At 48.5% G+C, this 14,679-nt stretch overlaps 1 protein-coding gene across 1 annotated transcript; it reads left to right on the forward strand.

Moving 5' to 3' along the window:
• The first annotated feature begins 8,300 nt into the window (after window positions 1-8,300).
• Window positions 8,301-13,338, forward strand: LOC34618217 (glutamate--tRNA ligase, cytoplasmic). The gene is made up of 14 exons (XM_026338653.1): window positions 8,301-8,546; window positions 8,666-8,913; window positions 9,081-9,271; window positions 9,460-9,601; window positions 9,859-10,013; window positions 10,210-10,334; window positions 10,483-10,725; window positions 10,895-11,048; window positions 11,426-11,584; window positions 11,951-12,114; window positions 12,283-12,444; window positions 12,603-12,759; window positions 12,991-13,073; window positions 13,249-13,338. Exons 1-14 carry the CDS (start codon window positions 8,301-8,303, stop codon window positions 13,336-13,338), a joined length of 2,319 nt encoding a protein of 772 aa, XP_026194438.1.
• The last annotated feature ends 1,341 nt before the right edge of the window (window positions 13,339-14,679 follow it).

Consider the following 14,679-nt stretch of genomic DNA (forward strand, 5'->3'; position numbering starts at 1 on the left):
CTATTACTTGAATCTCTCACACTGTACTTCCCCATAGGTGCTTAATCACGGCGACGTTTCGGCCTTTCATATTGGCGGGCTGCATGGCGGAAGCTGGGGCACATCGCGGCGTACACGGCAATCGATCTTCTTCAGCTAGTCATTTGGGATAGATTACTCAGTGTCCGGAATGGACAGCGTGTGCAGTAAATTACACGTTTTGAGATTTTAGAGGTACTCGCTGCTCCGTTGTTTATCCGTTGGGTACACATGTACGGCACGGAAGGAGCAGGCATTGCAAGCAGCAGGGGCCGACGGTGACCACCAATCTTAATGCTACAGCCCTGGCGGCATTACTCCACTGAGTGCAAGATAGCACCTAGAAATGCTCTAAATGTTTAATTATACTTTGAAATAGCAAGAATAAACACTGTGAGAGTCGTAGCGCAGCCAAATCCGGAGTCTGCTCAGGCACTCCGATGGTCAGACCTGAGTGGGTCTCCAGTACCAGGGCATGTGTGGCTGTGCCGTTCTGAGAGAAGAAAATCTACAAACATTTTTCCCTTAATACACACTTTTTTATCTAATAAATTTATTGTCTTTGCTTCTCACATCTGTAGTCGTTGGATCGCAAAGGACTGCCCATGGTTCACAAATGCTGGCTGTGGTTTCTTCTACTGTAAGACTCCGCGAGAGGTGTGCTACACGGGCAGCGTGAAGCCCACTACAAGACACAACTCGCACTCGACTAGCCTCCTAAACGCCCTTATACTCATTAAGTGGATATGGTGCCGCGGTCTCGTTTTCAGCCTGTCTTAGTGCATGGGGCTTACAATAACAATGATCTGGTTGCATGCTGTACGCACTGATGACCTTTTTGCACATCTATAGCATTTACTCCTGCACAAAGTCACCAGATGAGGCCTAGCGACAAGAAGGATGATGTCTGCAGGAACCGCTTTTTTCTCCTCTAGTTTGTAGGCAAGTAGATATAGATTCACCGTAATTGCTCCTTGCCGCGCTGAGAATACTGATTATGCTTTTGTTTTTGTATGTGTGTTTAGCCATTGCGCACTGTAGTTTTCATTTTTTTCATATTAAAAGATCGTGACTCTTCTCGAACATTTGGCTTTTACCTCAAGCCTCTGCAAAGTATCTCAGATGATGGCCGCGCGGGGCACTCATTAGGTATACTGAAAAAGGACCTAAACCACTTGTTCTGCCCACGAAGTATATTGTGTGGTAACCTGATAAAACTTATTTTGTATGCTCTAAGCAGTGCCTAAGCCTACACATAATGAATCATTTTGGGGGTCGATATGTGCAGTACTTGTGCTGCTGCTAACATGCCACCTTGCGCCACTTTTAGTGCTATCCCTTTTACGTCTAGTGCAGCCGGAGGCGCACTGATAGACAATTGAAATCTGATTGGGTGCCCTGTGATCACACTGCGAACAGCGAATGAAGCATATGGTCGCGAACAAGATAGGGTTTGTGTAAACAAGGTCTTGTGCCCTTAAATACTACGAGCAAAAGCCTGAATAGTTGGCGGCGCTTCGTAGTTAAGGACTGTTAGATGCGTAGAGTGACCTTTTTCATCGGGAGCTGTGCGGGTTCCTTTGTAAGGGTGTAGGAAGGACTTGAAGGGTTGTACCGAAGCTCTTAAAAGCAAGGTAACGTTAGACAATAAGGAAATGATCAAAAGTAAATAAACCAATAAAGAGCACAGTACACAATTAGTAAGTACGGACAGAACCGACATGCTTTTAAACACAATATGGGCGCTAAATTACTCTCTCTTTGGCATGAACCTCCCTGTGAAGGGTGTAAATGCGGCGAAGTACTCACTTTTAACAGTATACGGGCTTTTATTCTGGCTGAATCAAGCTGAGAGGTAAAGCAATGTGTGTCTAGCATCGCCTGAGCCCATCAATATCCGGCTTGTACTCTTTTCCACTGCAACCTTTTATTCCCAGAAAAAAGCGATAGCATACTCGCATTCCTTCCGACATAGTACAGCTATTATATATTCCTAGATTTGGTTAGCGCTAAACAGGCTTAAACATACACTTTCTCGGTTCTTCCTGATCATTATTCAAGTACACCGATGGCTTGGTTCGTATAACTTGCTATCTTGTGTACCTGGCTGTTTATGTACACCGGCCTCTGCATGGCCTTAAGCTGACGATAAGCGTATAGAAATGCCAGCTACAAGCTTCCAAAGCCCAGAGAGCCGTAGATTTGTGCTTGGAATGCATACAGCCGACTCATTTGCCTGTGCAGGATAACATGGACTACTGCATTTCCGACGACTTAAAGGGGCTGTATAAAAGCTACAACGGACAGCTGTAGTCAAGTCAAAGGCAGAGACTTGTACGATAGAAACCACGCAGGGAATGCGTATAAAAATACACCGGTTTGTTGGGAAGGACTAGAGCAAATAGTTGGGAGGAAGAAAGGTCCAACTTAAATTCTTTTATACTCACGGCTCATTGATTTCGTGCAGCTACAGAGAAGAACTTGCCCCCGTTTATCGGCCGTCACTGCAAAGCTGGCTCTTCTGCCATTCCAACAAAACGTCAAAATAGTATTGTACATTTGCGCGTTTACATAAGTTTTGCGCAGCAATACCGTGGAAATGCATGATTCAATATTTGGATGCATTGCAAAAGTTTAGAAGGGTCGCTAGCCTTTTTATGCCAATGCATCTCCTTCTGTCATGTGCATCGCTAGTTGTGCACATAATGAAACATATTATAACACTAGCCATGAGTATACTATAGAAGTCGGTATGTAATCGTGCGCACCCATCAATACCAATCCGTAATTTCTACATTGTTCTTGTCCAAATAATCTGAGACGTTGACTAAGTAAGAGTACTTCGCATTATCTATATGTCAAGCAAGAAAAGAAATGAGCAGTTCATGTTGCAATATCGCATGCTAGAGCCTGACCTCGAGAGCTGGCTTGTGGTCTGTGCATTTTGTGCTTCTGCTTAGCAGAAAACACTAATGTTGGTCATGTGGTACAATGCATTTACAGTGCACTTAGCACGCCAACACATAGTAAAGATTATAACAATGAGTGCTTGAGCTCGTAAATGCACCTTTAGTTTGTATGCAAGAAGAAGGAAAGTCTTCAATTCCGTCGCTTATCCTCTTCTGCGAAAGGAAGAGATGGAACACTGGGCATACGAATTCAAGTGGTGCTCCACTATCCAAATTACAGCCTATGATGTAGGTAACTTATGCATTGAATCAGAGCTACGGGAGTTCCGTTTGTGTCCACATTTTTAAACTAATTTTTACCGCTTAGGAGCCTAATACTAGGTCGTGTGGGTATGATGTACGAGGCCGTATAAAACAGTAGTATCAAGCCGGCTTGCAAGGTACTGAATGAATAAGCATAAATTTTGAATCACGATTGCACCAAACAGCATGATTATATCAATGTTGGAATTTCACACGGTTGGTGTCAAAGATGGTATTGGAAAAGAGGTGATGGCACCTCTTTTGTGATCACGGAATGCTTTGCCTTGAGGGTGTAGTGAATTCAAGAATATCAAATAAGAGAGTCTGTTGTTAGAGCAAAGACACTAGTGGTGAACTACAAAATTTTACCCGAAATTCCAGCCAAAACATTGCCAGCACAAACAGCCTTTCTGACTTGAAAACCCATTTCATCGTATTAAGCGACCTCATATACGTTTTGAAATTTGTCCAATGCCAGCAGGCATGCAATACAAAAAACTTCTGAGAGAAGCCTGTGCTAGAGAAGACTTAAACATTTAGGCGTACAACTTTCCAGCTGTGCAATTTCAAGGATTCAGCACAATCTTACGGACGGCGATATACTTGTAGACACACATGTCCTCGAAACCCAACGTAATTGTGCCTCAACTGAACAGCAAATATTAGAGATACTGTTTAAAATGCTGTTGTGTGTCCGGCTTCTGCATGCCTTGCGCATGTATACAGTGGTGAATGCGTTGGGACACCTGCCCTTCCGTCTAGGTTCGTTCTTACGCAGAAATCTCAGACCTCCAAGAGACCGCAAAAGCCACGGGGACGAGGAGATACCCACGGTGACTTCGTAATATTACATCACTGTAGCAGGTAAGAACAACGTGATAAAGCAAAAAGATCCGCTTATAAGTGTGGATATGCGATTTGCGAAATTTTTATTCAAATTAGGGTAGCCAGTTTGTACAAAGCAGAAATGTAGTATTTTCTTTCTTCACATGATGTACAAGATGGCCGTGTCCCTCTGCCACTACGCCTTTTTGTAGAGGCAGAGGGCCACAGCCCCGCCGGGCATCTTCAAAGATGCAAAGGAAGCGCGTTCTATCATGCTGGCTTGTGCCGCATGCTCAGCCGACAGTTGCGAACAAGTACCCGCCACGGATATCTCAAACGATTCGTAAGTCGCAAAGCATTATTGGCCACACAGTGAAGAATTTTTGCGTTAGGAATAATAAAGCAGAGCCCACCAGGCAAGAACCAAATAACCAAACGAGAAAGTATCTATTCCTGCCTGTTGTGGCCGATCCTGCTACGGTCAACCAAGCGGAACAGAGCTGCAAAGCACCAAAAAGGCTGCAAACTGAGTTTATCTGGAGTTTGATTTCTCCTAACGTTTTGGAGACGCATGGAGTGGTGTATGTGCATCCAGTCAAATGGAACATGGTAACGGTGAAAGACACTAATATTCGAGATTTATCCTCCTTTAATTCGTTGCTCGAAAACCATGGAGTGAATTGCTTGTTCAAGGACGGTCTGCTTTCCTGCACTACGTCACTTGTATCCACTGAGACCCCCATTTCAGTAAGATGTGGCACCGGCTTCTGTTAACAAAGTGTAGCAATAATTTAGAATAACTCCTGGCTGGATTTAATGTGGCTTGGTTGTACAAAAGCACTAGGAAAAATGTTGTTTGTTCTGGACCACTCGTGTGGTCACGTCAGGCAAGCATTTCCTTCAGACATAGATAGCAACTGCCGTTTGTTGCTGGTTTAGACATATCAGATGATGCAGGCACATTAGGAGACACAAGTGAGGAGCATAGCCTAGTTGCTTCCAACTACCTCAATTGCATCATGACGCACGTATCTCTAAAGCAGTTTTAGATAATCCCCGTTCCGGAAGCTCCCTCCATCAAAAAGTGTTTCTTTCGGACCTACAGCTTTTCAGCCCTTTTCGTTGAATGATGAAGAGTTCAACCAGACCTTTGTGTACCCAGAAATTTGGAAAGCCTGGGAGTCGATTCTTTCGATCGCAGTGTGAGGCTACTGACCGCCACAGACCCACTCCACCACTTTCTTCTGCGGGTACACGTGCTCATGTTCGAAGATTCTATGATGCTACAACTCCTCACAGTCCACCAGAGCAGCGAATACCTCACCTTTGCATATTCGAGAGGATAGATGGTAAGTGCTCATCACTCTAAAAAAATGAAGGCGACGCAACTCTGTTTGCGTAAACGCAAGTTTAAACCCTCCACTCTCCAAGATGCGTTAGGACTTGTCTTTTCACTTGCAAGTGTTCAACGAGTATGAGAGGAGCACCATTTGATTGGAAGAGGCAAGTGGCAGCCCTGCTGCGTTATAGCATGAGCATAATTGTGTTCAGCAGTGCAATCGCCTTTCCGGGCACGCCGTCGTTCACCATGAGCCCAGTGCACCGGATCCCATCAGAACTCCCAAGCTAAGCGGCGCGAAGCACGGTTAGCTTGTCTAAAAAGGGAAAGCGCTCCGCGAGTAACCTGTTGGGTGAATACAGCATCTTTTGTGCAGTCTCTTGGCAGTGCAGACCAAGGGGAAGAAGGGTCCTGATACGGCTGCACTCGTATACCCCAACTTCGAAAGAAAGATATGGCCATAGCCAAGCCCAAATGCGTCTGTATTTGTACATGCTGCGGGGTAAGCTACACCTAATAATCTTCTAGTAAGTGTTATCTTGACTTAGAATTAGTAAATAATTGACTGCTGGGCTTGTCCGTTCGTATCTCTTATTTATTGCAGAGTGCTGTGTGCTCGATGCGAAAAGACGTAATAACGTTCGTGTGTACGCTAGATGCCATGTTCTAATTGCTGTGAACACAAAATGGAGGGTACCGCTACGCAAAACCCAGTTTCTTCTCTCCCCTCATGTCAGAGCCTTGATGGGAGGAAGCAGGTTTTGAAAGAAAATATGGAAAAATTAGCTCTTGTGCTGCATATTGAGTCTGGGCTTCAGCGTCTCCCCATGGAGATATTAGATGAAGTGTCAAGCCAGGCAACTAACCTGTCATCTTAAGTAATTTCCTCCACACACCAGTGCTCCATAAGACAATGGGCTCTTTTAATGGCGTTTAATGCGGGATTCCAGTGCTTTCCTGGGCTGTCTTAAGGCGATGGAGTAGCTGTCGGGGCAGCACATTTGTCCAGGTTTTCCTCAAACTTTCTCGAAATCCCTGCAGACTGTATCTGAAGAGCGATTAAGTATTATTGTTGCTATGGGAATCAATGCCAATGCTTCACAATGACGCCCATGGGACTGCTTGCTGTTTTCACATTTACATGCTCCTTGACCGGCTGATGCTTGCAAATTGGGCCGCCAAACCATTAATAGGTATCCATTATACTCATAAAGATTCAATACTTTGGGACAGAAGCCACCTCTACGCGAAATCTTCGGTGAATGACTGTTCGGTGGTCATTCATGATTGCCTGTGTGTGCCTTTCTGCGTGCAAAAGAAGTCGAGGCTTTGGAGTGATAGCTTCCACATTGGCGCAGTGAACGGCAATGCCGTTTCAGCCACAACCAGCTAGCTAAAAATGAAGTTTTGTTCATTGCCCATTCCTTACACCTGCCCATAGAAATGCTCAGTTACCCCATAAGTCTGACAATGTAGATAGTATGCAACTAAAACAGAGGTTGGGATGACACCCTTCCCTACCATTCTCGTCACGCAAAATCCTCATTCTGCTACGATATAACCAACCGTGAATGTGCATCGACCTTTTGGGGCTGAGCGCCCTGATAGACTACGGGTGCGCAGGTCCCTTAATTCTTAAGGTGTTAGTGCTTGGAGCCCTCCTTAGATTCGAAGAAAGTGAGCAGAGACGCGTCTACAGTGCCAGGGTACTACAGCAAGCTGTACTCCAACAGTGGTTTGTTGTTTTTGGCCTGGTTTGTGGAGAGAGGCGATCGGATAGTGGTGGAGCGAGCTGGCCTACAGTTGCGACTCCAGTTAGTGATGCAGTCGAGCCTTGCAGAGCATTTCCGTGAGCTCCAATACCCATAAAGCCGTCTAAAAGTATTCTTATGAGGGCTCCTCCCAGGTTCGACACAGAGACACGAACCCCGAAACACAGCACCTAACTTTGAAGGAAGTTTGAGTGCCCGCCCAGAAGTGTTTGACCCCCCTCTGCTCTGTCCCCTCACGCCGGAACTCCGAGGTAAGGGGGGGTGGGGCGAGAACGCGAGTTGCTGCGGCCGCTAAGCACACAGAGCATTCCCAGCTGACTGCGCCTATAAGTACCGCACAGGCACACCCTAATCAATCCAGTTGCATCGAGCTAATGTTGCTCCGAAGCAAAAGCATAAACAAACAGAAAAACGAATATTTCAATTTGCGTCTAGAGCTTTGGGGAAAGCCAAAGTGTAGTTTGGCCCGCGGAACTTCGATTAGGAACTTTTGAAATTAGTCCTTCTTGGCGCGCAGTAGGAGTTGCCCTCTTCGCTTTCGCGCGAATGGTATTGACCAGTTTGAGGTTAATCCGTTTTATCGAGGGAGTAGGGAAGGGTAGTTTCAGCCAGTTTCACGGCAGGGTCCGAGCAGGAATGGCACGGAGCCTCGTACAAGCGGAGTGCAGGGCATGAGGAGGCAATTTTTATCGGTTGATACACGTCAATGCTAGTGCTTTTATGACACGGATGAGGCAGCTGTGTTTGCCACGCACACTTCCGCTCTGCCTCTTTCTTTCGAGCAACGTCGTAAGAACGGCAGTTCCGAGGCTGAGCCGGCGCAGTCCACCGGCACAGCTAAGCGCCTCCAACGGCACATCTGCAAAAACTCCGGCCTAAAAGTCATGTGCCAGCGTCTGTATGCGGGGATGATGCTTTATTGATGCGAGTTCATGATTTGGGGGAGCGCTGGAACTTTTGGCTTGGTCAGGGTAGGGCGGTGAGGGGCCCCCCACTGCGCATGCAGGGCCCCACATACCGTTCCTCGGGGACTGTCGCCGTACTCCGTCTTTGAAATTATCCGTACTTCGAATTGTTAGGGGTAGCGGTGCTATCCATCACCAGGAAACGCGCCACACTCTGTCTCTTTCGAGGATGGCACCCAGCACCCTCACGATCGCGTTTGATCCCAAGCAGCCGCCGCTGCTCCTCTTGGCTCTCGCGCAACTGCAAGGGCTCAACTCGAAGCAGCTTGCATTTTGTTCTACGGACCGTCCAGAGGACGCTGGACTGGTCGCGCTGCAACAGCAGCAAGAGCAACAGGAAAATCCATCTGTAGAGGTTCTGCCGGAGCTTGAAGCTGCGAAGCGCATAGCTCGCTGCACATCTCAGGGAGAGACTGTGCGCACTTTACGCCGAACAGTGTCTGCATGCTTGCTTTCCTTCCGTAGAACTTTCGCTGGCGGTTAGCTCCCTGGTACTTATCCCTGTGCTCTGTGATGCTGTTTCTTTTTCTGCAGCTTCTCCCTGACATGGAGGGCGAGGTCCTCTTGGATGCCTTGCTAACCGTTCTGTCTGGATGCCCCTTCTCGGGCAGTTTCTACACCTCAAGCGCCCCTAAGGACGCCGGGCTGAAAAAAATGAATGCATATTTGGGCTTCCGTACTTTCTTGTCTGGTCACCGACTCACTCTTGTTGATATTGGGGTGTACGTACAGCTAAGAACTGCTGTAGGCGCTGAGAAGACCGGCGCGCTCCCGGAGAAATGGTAGGAACTATTGCCCCCCACTGCCTGCGTGCACTTACTTGGAGTTGGAGCCTTGGTGTCGCGTGTGGACCTTATCTTTACGCGGTCGAACCTACGCTGCACTGCCTAGGGGCCCTTTCCTTGTGAGATGCTTTCGCGAACCGCATTCGCCTTTGCCCTCTACTCAGGACTGCGCAGTACCCTGCATTGATCCGATGGTACAACTACATGCACGGACTAAAGGAAGTACGGGGTCCTATTGAGCGAGCTCTCAAGCAGAAGGCTATAGGTCCTAGACCAGCCGTTTCTACTGCTGCTGCGGAGAAGGGGGCAGCAGCGAAGGGCAAAGAGAAGACTGAAGGCCATGCTTCATATGAAGGTAAGAAGAAGGGCATCGTTGGGAGCAGCAGCCGCAGTACTGGTGACGGCAGGAACAGCAAATGTGGCAGTAACCGCAAAAGGCGTACACGGATAGCCGCTGCAGGCGCCGCACAGCCAGTTCAAGTAACTAATGAACGCCGAAAACTCACTCTGGAGGCATTGGAATTCTGCCTTTTTGCTGCCCAGGAAAACTGGAGGGGGCAGAGATGGGCCGCGTGGTGACTCGCTTCCCACCGGAACCTTCAGGATATCTGCATATTGGTCACGCAAAAGCTGCTCTCCTCAACGGATACTTCGCGAAGAAATACCAAGGACGCATGATTTTCAGGTACCGTGTGCCTCTGTTGCACGTGTTTTTGCTGCTGTTTTCTGCTGCGTTGCCTTGAAGGCGCCTCCAAAACGGCGGAAGCGGCAGCACCATTTGTGCAAGGTAGCGCTTGTGGCGCATGCAGCCGCATATGCGGCTGCTGCGTGCGCGCACAGCTAGCCACTTGTGCCGATGCAGCGGCTGCAGTCAGCAGTAGCGCTGCAGTCTTCGCGGCAGAAACAAACCGCTATCTCCTGGCGTGGCCGTTGTGTTTTCAGATTTGATGACACAAACCCGGCAAAGGAAAACGACGAATTCGAGCAGAGCATCTTGCACGATACGGAGCTCCTAGGTGTCCAGTGGGAACGTGTAACACACACCTCAGACTACATTGAGCAGCTGCAAGACACATGCACCGCAATGATTCAGAAGGGTCAGTAATTTCGGGGGTATTGCGTATGGCGGAATCCGTACAGGGCATGATGCAGGGGGATATTCTTCCGGTCACATCGTGCAACGTCCTACGCGCTTTGGCTCTTGCTTGAATTCTTTTCTTCTTTGCGCTCTGCCGTCCATGTTCAGTGTATCGTTGTGCTTGCTTCTGGGTGCTGGCGTTCCTGCATGATCAGGGGTCTTTTACGTAGACAACACTCCTACTGAGCAGATGCGACTGGAAAGAGGGGAAGGTATAGAGTCAGCCTCGCGCGCTTTGCCTGTTGAGGAGCACCTGCGCCGTTGGGAGCAAATGATACAGGTGGGCTGTGGACTGCGTCACAGCAGCTCGGATCTGCCAAGGGGGAATTGCTCGTCTCGTTTGATCCAGGCATGCAACCCTCAGGAGGGGGGTTGCGAACAAATGAAATGGGTGCTTTCGCGACTTTGTGCGTTTTCCTCCTTCACAGGGAACGGCAGAGGGGCAGCAATGCTGCGTTCGCGCGAAGATCGACATGCAGTGCAAGAATAAGTGCATGCGCGACCCCGTAATGTTCCGCTGTGTTGTGGATCCCCCTCACCACCGACTTGGCACGAAATTCAAGGCCTATCCCACCTACGACTTTGCCTGCCCGGTTGTTGACTCTTGGGAAGGGGTCACGCATGCTCTGAGGACCAACGAATATGCAGACAGAATCCCACAGTACCACTGGGTGAGCTGGTTGTGGCATGAGGCTTCCGAATCCTCCAGAGTCTTAACTGCACGTTCCGAGTAGCTGCTGCCTGTGCAGGAGGAATTGCTTTCTCGTGCAAAACGTCGCCCCCTTCAGACGACTCGCTGGAGTTGTATTGCGGTCGGTTTGTGCCTTCGCTGGCGTGCAGGTCCAAGAAGCTCTTGGACTTCGCAAGGTTTGCATTTATGAGTTTTCCCGGCTCTGCTTTGTTCGTACGGTCCTCTCAAAACGCAAGCTCAAGTACTTTGTCACTGAGGGGCTGGTCACCGGATGGGATGACCCTCGCATGCCCACTGTACGGGGTATGCATTCAAAGGCTGCGTTTGTTGCAGCTCCTGCACTCGAACAAGCTGTTGTTGCAGCGCTTGTATCGCTAGCTTAAGGGTGGCCCACAGAGGCAGCAGCTGCAGAAAAGGCTACACTGTTGCTGCAGCTTTACGAGGAACCAGCTTTCAGCAAAGGCTACACTTCTACACTGCACTGTTGCTGCAGCTTTATGAGAAAAAAGCTTTCAGCAAAGGCTACACTTCTACACTGCACTGTTGCTGCAGCTTTATGAGAAAAAAGCTTTCAGCAAAGGCTACACTTCTACACTGCACTGTTGCTGCAGCTTTATGAGGAACCAGCTTTCAGCAAAGGCTACAGGCATCTCTGTTTTCACTTGCCTTTTGCTGCTCAGGTATCTTGCGCCGTGGGCTGACTGTTGAAGCCCTTCTGGAGTTCATTTTGCAACAGGGACCCTCTAAAGCCGGAAACCTGATGGAGTGGGATAAACTCTGGACACTGAACAAACAAATTATCGACCCGATCGTGCCGCGCTATATGGCAGTATCGAGAGGTGAGCGATCTGCCTGCCCTCCATGCAATTAAGACAATCGAGAAAAGCCAGGAGGCAGGGGAGGCCGTCTTCAACAGATGTAGATGCCGTTAAAATGTACAGGGTGATGACGAAAGACACCTCGTTGAAATGTAGGACCCATTCTTACGTATGCGCATGGAGGCGGGGTAGCTTCTCTGGCAATTAGCTAGCGTGCCCGAGGCTGTTGCTTAGGCTTTAGTCATATCGTGGACGCTTCTTGAAGTAGGCTCTGAAGGATTCAGCATGCGCAAGGCTCTGAGCATAGACGAGTTTGGGCTAGAATCACGACATGGCCAAGTGTGGGTCAAGCGGCAGTCTTTCGTCGCTTTGCGCTGCGTGTCACAGCGGATGGAGTGACGGTTACCATCACAGGTGGCCCAGAGAGCGTCACAACACAATCTCGCCGGCTACATGCGAAGAACAAGTCGCTTGGCCATGTGCCGCTGTACCTCAGCAACCAGATTCTTATTGAAGCTGATGATGCCCAAGTCTGCCAAGATGGAGAGGAGGTGCTACATGGTTACACGGCTGTACACCCAATTGGGGTGCCCCTGGCTAAAGGGTTCAGAGGGCGAAATCGAGTGACGTCGGAGTTGGCACGGAAAAGTCTTTGCAGGTTTGTAGTGCAAGGACGCTCTGTTATGGCCAAAAGCACATTGGTTCCTTTGCCGCTTCAGGTGACTTTAATGCACTGGGGCAACTGCATTTTTGAGCATCTCGAGAAGGACGCCAACGGGAAGGTTACAGCAATCCGCGGGAAGCTCCATCTAGAGGGGGACTTTAAAAAAACAAAAAAGAAGCTCAACTGGGTGCCTATTCTTCCGCCGGAGAGTGAGAGAGTACGCCAAAGTGCCGTTGCAGGGCGGGGCACTCTATTAAGAGATTACTTTAATAACGCGTCCTTCTGTCCCTTAAATGTCGTTTGCGATCTGGCCTGTGAGTGTTCTTTGCCATCTCCGCCGGGAAAGAATGTAATTTTTGCTTTATGCTTTGTGAGCAGCTGACCCCTCTGATACTGCGCGAGTTCGATCATCTCATCACTGTGGACAAGCTCGAACAGGAAACAGACGAAGCATGGGAAGATTGCGTAAACAGGAACACCCAGTTTGACACGGAGGCCCTTGGAGACCCCAATCTTCGAAGCCTAAAAACTGGTCAGGCTGACTTTCTCAGTACACAGCTGACTAGTGGCTATAATGTCTGAGGCGTGCGGTGAAATCGTGTGTCTTGTTAAATCAGCTGTCTTTCTACTTTTACTTCTGAAATTGCTTTGCATCTTCTTCATTGCGCGTCAAGGCTTCCGTGTATCCCGTTTGTCGATTGAGTGCTCTGCGCTACGACATACCTGTTCACAAGAGCTATGTCTGGTGGAATGGTGCATGCAGGAGACAAGTTACAGTTAGAGCGCAGAGGTTACTTCCGGGTGGATGAAGTGGATGGTGACTGTCTAGTCCTCGTCAAGATTCCCGTAAGCCTGCAGGTTTTGGGTGAACGGAGGCAGTCGTTGCAGCGGCCTGCCGTTGTTGTAGCAGTGAAATGCAGCAGGATGTTGTTTGTTTTTATTTGTTTCTTGCATATTACATTCGCTGGACCCAATGCTACCATTATAATATTAGCAGGAACGCTGTTTTTTCTGTTATCAGGACGGGCGCGCAAAAGCCATGTCGACCGTCAGCAGCAAGGTGCAGGCTGCCGCTCTCTCCGGGGCTAAGGTTGGAGCGAAGGGCAAGTGAATAATTTTGAGCCAGTGGTTGCAATTATTACCGTATCCCGTCCAGTTATCGAGTTTCGCCCTTTTCTGAACTGTGTCTAAATGGCACTGTTTAAGTGCACTTATCGATATTCATATAGATGTGGGGAACTTGAGGGATTCCTGCACTTCGGTGTTCTGCATTCTCAAGTAATTCCTTTGTCTCCCTATCACGAAAGGTTTGGGCTTTATTAGAGGAGTTTATCAGTCAATGAACGTCGTAAGGCACATCCTGTGCCCAATGGTTTCATATGCATGTATCATGCCACTCAAAAGCAGATACAGCTTTCGTTGCTAGTACACCATGCACGGAGAAGAGAAAGGCTCTTCTGCGTTGCTGAGTCTTATCAAAAGTATGGAGGTTCCCACCCCAGAACCAACATCTTTTTGACTAGTTAGGTTCCGTCTGTTGTGGGAATGGTACAGCTGGGCCACAAGTGCACAAATTACTCAGTGCCATCCTTGATCAGGGATGGCAAGTGATGGTTCTTGTGGTCTTCAGATGTGGATATTTGTTTTGGCATGCCATACACCGTGTCAACGGCAAAAGCCAGAGCCTGCTGTCCAGCTTCAGATACATAAGCACTGAGGTGGGACCGTGGAGGAAGAGCACTTTACCCACTCCAAGTGCACTTGGCCCAGCTCTGGCTGCAGACTGCTGCTCTGACAAACCTCGTGCACTAATTCTAGAGTATTTATGGCTCGATTCACATATTATGAGAGTACACTTACTTTTTCAATTTTTCTAAAGAAAATCTGTATCCTCAACACTAGACATAAACGTAAGAAGCCAGTAGATGTCGCTTCAGTACAGCAACCCCCACTCCTTGCTCTCTCCCCACAGGGTTTACGGATGATGAGAAAGACGGCAGTTTGAGTTTGGGGGGCTGCATTTCCTGTGAATTCTGAGCATTGACACATATTTCCACACGGCAGCCTTGTGTGACTGCATCTACGGTTTCTATATGGAGGCATCGTAGCCTCAAGTATAAGAAACGAGCTCAAGAGAGTGTTAGGAAAGGCCTCACGATGAAGCCCCCCCTTTCCTTGCCGTTACTCCTAAGCATTCCGATCTGAGGGAGGAAAAGCGGCTGAGGTACGCAATGCCGCATATTCTGAGCACTCCGGGTTGTCGCGCTCACTTGCACATCGCAACCTAGCTCGTCTACACGCAGTCACACGTAATGCGTGGTGAAGGAACTATCGCTGCTCCAAAGTATTTGGAATATAAAACGGTCCAAACGCAAAGTCAATGCATGAATAAATGAGTAACCTTACCATGTCTACTGGCATGCGTAGCGGACTAGACCGTACTCACACCGTT

The sequence above is a fragment of the Cyclospora cayetanensis genome, unplaced genomic scaffold (genome assembly GCF_002999335.1).
Source record: "Cyclospora cayetanensis isolate NF1_C8 unplaced genomic scaffold, CcayRef3 CcayRef3_contig_29, whole genome shotgun sequence".
NCBI lineage: Eukaryota > Apicomplexa > Conoidasida > Eucoccidiorida > Eimeriidae > Cyclospora > Cyclospora cayetanensis.

Excerpts from the sequence above, each read along its gene's own strand:
- LOC34618217 (XM_026338653.1), top strand. The coding sequence starts at position 8,301 with ATGGCACCCAGCACCCTCACGATCGCGTTTGATCCCAAGCAGCCGCCG. Across the intron at positions 8,547-8,665 it reads GCACATCTCAGGGAGAGACT|CTTCTCCCTGACATGGAGGG; the intron begins GTGCGCACTTTA and ends CTTTTTCTGCAG. Across the intron at positions 9,272-9,459 it reads AGGCCATGCTTCATATGAAG|GAAAACTGGAGGGGGCAGAG; the intron begins GTAAGAAGAAGG and ends TTTGCTGCCCAG.